The following is a 5,073-nucleotide window of genomic DNA, read 5'->3' as shown; positions in this document are numbered from 1 at the left end:
CTTTGTAGACCAGGCTGGCCTCGAACTCAGAAATCCGCCTGCCTCTGCCTCCCGAGTGCTGGGATTAAAGGCGTGCGCCACCACGCCCGGCTCCCTGTTTTTTTTTATTCCCTATGCAGAGACCAGTTTGTTGTAGAAATTCGCTGTGAATTGCAAAGCCTCTGCCCTTTCTGTATATCTCTCACTCTGTCCTCCCCCTTTCTTCTCTGCAATCTCTATATAACCCTGGACTCACATATTACCCACAATGGTCTTGAACTCACAACCCTCTTGCTTTCCTTCAGCCTTGTGAGAGCTAGGACTGAAGGTGTATGTCACCATTCCTGGTTGCCCCCGTTTAGAGAGGGTGGTTTATTAAGCTAGAACCATACCACCAGTAGATACTTTAAAGCGGGACCCAGTGGTTTTCAGTGTATCCACAAAGTTGTGTAATCTCACCTCAAGTAATTTTAGAATATTTTTGTAATTTCCCCCAAAACCCCTGTGTCACTTGGCACTTGCTGTAATTTCTCACCCCTCTCCCCTGCCAAATCCCTTAGCTTCTGGCAACCCTGCTTTCAGTCTCTGGAGCCTTCCTGGACATTGTGTGTAAGTGAGCCTATGTAGCACATAGCCTTTGGTTTCCAGCTTCTATTCCTTGATATAATGTCTCCCGGGCCCACCCACTTTGTAGAATACATCAGAATCCATTGTTGAGCATTAGTATTCTCAACCGTGCATCTTCCACAGTCGAGTTCCTGACATCTAGGCTGGTGGGTATTTGAGTGTCTTGGGTCATTTAAGGACACACATCTGCAAGTTTTTGTGTGGATATATGTTTCTCTGAGGTATATGTCTATGAATGGAATTCGGGGCCACGCAGAAATTTTATGTTTAAACTTTTCCCAGAGATGTCTAGACTATTTTCCAAAGGAGCTAGACTATTTTAAGTTCTCACCAGCAGTGCATGCAGGTTCGTGGCCAGCGCTTGGTGTCTGTTTTTCCTGCTAGCTCTCCCAGTAGATGTGAAACCTTGTGGTTTGGGCACGTTTCTCCGATGGCTCCTGATAGCACCCTTTCCTATGCTCATAATCAAACCATTCATATGAAAGGTTATGGCAAACTCAAAGGACACTGGCAACTAACTGAATGCCCCAGGCTGAAAATTTTTAATCAAACACTCAGACTAGATGGCCACGGACCGCTTCCCCCACCTCAAGTCGTTCTGCCCAGAGGCAGATTTAAGTCTTGCGCAAAGCATTGGTTTTTCATCATGAGCAGTTGTCCCAACGTAAGCTCTTCTTTCTTGGTTGAGGTTGGAGCACCCTCTTCTGTCTCCGTCAAGCTTTGCCCTCATACGACCATCTCTGGACTCCCGGGTCGCTATCAGACAACGGGCTGTGTTCCCCCCAGTTTACAGCTCCGCCTGCGCCAGGTGCTTTGCCAAGCAGTTTCATCTAAAGGCAGCAGTGAGCAGGGCTCCTAGTAGAGCTCAGGGCTCAGGACATCCCACACTCATTCCTTCCTCCCTGACTTTCTGCTAGCTTCCCTTTTCTGGTTCCCCTCTCCAGTTTCTCTAGTGGGTTCTATGTGTTTATTTACTCGGTCCCTTCTTTTCTCCCCTAACAGACACAAAACGAATCCTGCGTGTCAGTCAGCTTTTCCTTTCTATAGCTAATACCTGAGACGGTTGATTTGCGATGAGAAAGACTTAGTTTATCTCACAGTCTCACGTTGCTTATAGGTGTTTGGTGGAGCATCATGGTAGGGATGGAGAAGAGTCACTCGCTCTCTCAAGAAAGAGGGAGAGGACACACAGGCTCAACAATCTCCTTTGAGAGCATGCGGCATAAGTACATCTCACTAGGCTCCACCTTCTAATGGCCCCACCACCTCTCAATAGAACCGAGCTGAGCTGGTGACCAAGCCTTTAACACAACAGCCTTTGAGAGACATGGCAAATGTAAACTATAGGACCATACACGACCTCATCTCCTGCTTTCTCTTCTCCATTGATCAATTGAAATTCTATTAATCTGGCAAAAAGAGACAAGTGTCTCGAAGAGGCTACCAGGAGAATGATCTGTTAGGAAATAGTGGCTATCTGCAATCAGGAGTAAGGGGGTGGTTCTAGACCCTGCCCTGTGCTGCATGTGCCCTGGATTACTCTCACTGCCCGACCCTATCTGTCCTTGGGCATCGGAGATGAGATGGCTCGTAGTCAATGACACAGACTCCGGGAGCCAGTGAGAAAAGCCACAGCAAGCAGCAAGCTCATCTGAACGCTGCTGTAAGCTCCTCAATACCCTCCACCTGCGCCCCATTGGTCCCAAGAAAGCATCTCTTGTAAACAGCAGTTCTCGATTGGCTGGCATTGTCTGTGTCAGCAATCCTTGGTCTCTCAGGCAGTCCTCAATTAGGTCCTCCTGCAGGAGACGCCTTAGTGGCTGTGCCCCCACCCTTGTCCCACCCGGATTTATGCAGAGGCTGCGGCACAGTTCCTCCTACAGCCATGGCGATAAGATGATCAATAGGGCTTCTTTCTCTTTGTCTTTGAGCCAGACTCTCACATAAGCTCGTATAGCCCTTGTCCTCATTAGGTAGACAGCTTCTGATCCTCCTGTCTCCATCTCTACTTCATGAGTGTGTGCTAGAATTGCAGACAGACAGTACCACACCCGATTTATATGATGCTGGGGATGGAACCCAGGCCGTAGCACGTGTTAGGCAGGCACTCTTGTCAACTGGGCCCAATTCCCAGGCCCCGTGATCAACAGCTTCTAAACCTGTCTTTGCTAGGTCCCATCCCATCATTAATAGATAACTACTGCGACAACAATCAGTCAGCCCTTATGCCCCATTATTTACTGTGTGAGGGTCAAGAGCTATCAGCTTGCAGTTTGACAGAGGTCAAGGACAGTACTAATAATTAAAAAAATATATAAAAATAAAAGATCATTTCATGGAGAGTAGTAGTTTGTTTTAGAAGCAGACAGGACTGTTGTGATTATTTGAGTCATTATTTGCTTTATAAAGAGATTTGACCCAGCTTTGGATCATATGGTAATACGCAGACACCAGATTAGGATGAACTTAAAAGTCCACAGTATGGACCACGCTAACATACTCAGATCTGACCAAAGCAATCTGGGGTCCCCGTATCTAGAGCAGCAAATGACTCTGGCATGACTCTGCTTTTCAGAATGAAGGGACCTGAGAAGGAGGAGAAGTTGCGGCGGGCAATCAAGCAGGTGCTAAAGTGTGATGTGACCCAGAGCCAGCCTCTGGGTGGGGTCTCTCTGCCTCCTGCTGACTGCCTGCTCAGCACACTGTGCCTGGATGCTGCCTGCCCTGACCTCCCGACCTATCGCACTGCCCTCAGGAACCTGGGCAGCCTGCTCAAGCCAGGGGGGTTCCTGGTGATGGTGGATGCCCTGAAGAGTAGCTACTACATGATTGGGGAGCAGAAGTTTTCCAGCCTTCCTCTGGGATGGGAGACTGTTCGAGATGCTGTGGAAGAGGCTGGTTACACCATTGAGCAGTTTGAGGTGATTTCTCAAAATTACTCTTCTACCACATCCAATAACGAAGGACTCTTCTCCCTGGTGGGGCGAAAGCAAGGCAGATCTGAATGACATCCTGTGATTCCAATTAAAGGCCTGCTGGTTCATTTCAGGCTGTGTCTTTGAATGCAGTGCTCACTGTATGGTGTAGAAACTGAATGGGCAGGGTTGTGGGGCGGGTTCAGGGTTGGGTGGGCAGTCAAGGACCATTCCTCTGTGTTCCACACACATATTAAGGCTATGGAACCCTCAGGGTTAGAGTAACTGAGAAATCTGGTCTCCTTTACCTGTACTCACAAAAGAAGGCTTCACTACCACAAATAGCCAGCTACTGCCACACCTGAATCACACATGAATTGTACTCACACCTGCCTTCAGGGACATCAATTATTCACAATTAACCTCCCAGGGAGCAGCTGCATTCTTCCCTTGCGTTCTTCCTGGAGAGACCCGGTATACCCCAGCCTCTGATGCTGATGATTCTGCTCTGGGCCCAGCCAGGATCTAATGGACTCCCTACCCCCACACCTCATCCCAATGGTCTGTTGTTTGTTTCTTTCTAAATCCCATCTCATTTTCAAATCCTATCACTCCGTGGATGTCTCTCCTCTGGAAGCCATCTAACCATCCCGGGCCTCAGTGTCCTCACTCACAAAATGAGACTGAAATAGAACTGCTGGCTAAGATGATGGGAGTGAACTACAAGCCAGAAAGAATCCAGAGGGATGCTTCATACTCAACAGGCATCCGGTAAATTGTGATGGTTGGATCATCATTATTATCACAATCATCATGACCACTTCTTTGCTGTCAGTTGCCAAAGCAGCTGAGAAGAGACGTTTCCATCTCCGTGTAGGAGGGGAGCCCTTCACTGGGCTCCCCAAGGGTGTGCTTGTTAAGAGCATCCATGAGAAAGCAGTTCCCAACCCACGTGCCACCAGGTCCTTTCTGATTCAGGAGCTATTTGGCAAACATGTATTTAGTGCTCTCCATGGTTAGTGGTTAGTTCTGTGCCAGGTCCTGGGCATGTAAATAAAGCCCCAATGTCAGCTGGCCCCAGAGCCCCGTCTTTGCAGACAGAGGCATGACAGGTGTTCCCAGTTGCTGCCAAAGACAGTGCTCTCTGCCGTCCCCACCCAGAGTCCACCTGCTCAGCATCTCTCTGCTCAGGATGTCCAGCCTGACACTTCTGGGGAGGGCCATGTGGGGAAAGTTACTACCCAGCCTGTGTGTCAGAGCCATGCTGGCTTCCTGCCCAAGCGGTAGAGAACTTTTTCTGGGCCAAGAGCAAATGCTTTCTGGCGTCGTGGATTACACAGTCTTTTCTTATTTGTCTGTTTGTTGAGAGAGGGTCTCACTGTCTTTGAACTCACAGAGATCTGTCTGCCTCTGCCTCCCAAGTGCTGGCATTAAAGCCTTGATCAAGGCTACTCAATCCATCGTTGGAGCAGAGTCAGCTACAGACGACATGAAACTGAAAATCGAACTTCACTCACTGAAACAACTGGATCGGGAGATTTGGACCAAAGTT

At 48.6% G+C, this 5,073-nt stretch overlaps 1 protein-coding gene across 2 annotated transcripts in view; it reads left to right on the top strand.

Annotated features, from left to right (window-relative positions):
* Positions 1-3,654, top strand: part of Nnmt (nicotinamide N-methyltransferase) — a 13,564-nt gene extending 9,910 nt beyond the window's left edge. The window contains exons 3-4 of one of the 2 annotated variants that reach the window (XM_021207914.2): positions 3,182-3,230; positions 3,362-3,508. In XM_021207914.2, the coding sequence (XP_021063573.1) occupies positions 3,182-3,230; positions 3,362-3,424 (112 nt within the window). In that variant the 3' untranslated portion in view covers positions 3,425-3,508. Of the gene's footprint in view, positions 1-3,181 lie in introns of both variants that reach the window. The other variant, XM_021207913.2, reaches the window with a different exon arrangement.
* The last annotated feature ends 1,419 nt before the right edge of the window (positions 3,655-5,073 follow it).

Source organism: Mus pahari, chromosome 10 (genome assembly GCF_900095145.1).
Source record: "Mus pahari chromosome 10, PAHARI_EIJ_v1.1, whole genome shotgun sequence".
In the NCBI taxonomy this organism is placed as follows: Eukaryota; Metazoa; Chordata; class Mammalia; order Rodentia; family Muridae; genus Mus; species Mus pahari.
The sequence above is the reverse complement of the archived record's forward strand: the minus strand, read 5'-3'. Positions and strand labels throughout refer to the sequence as shown.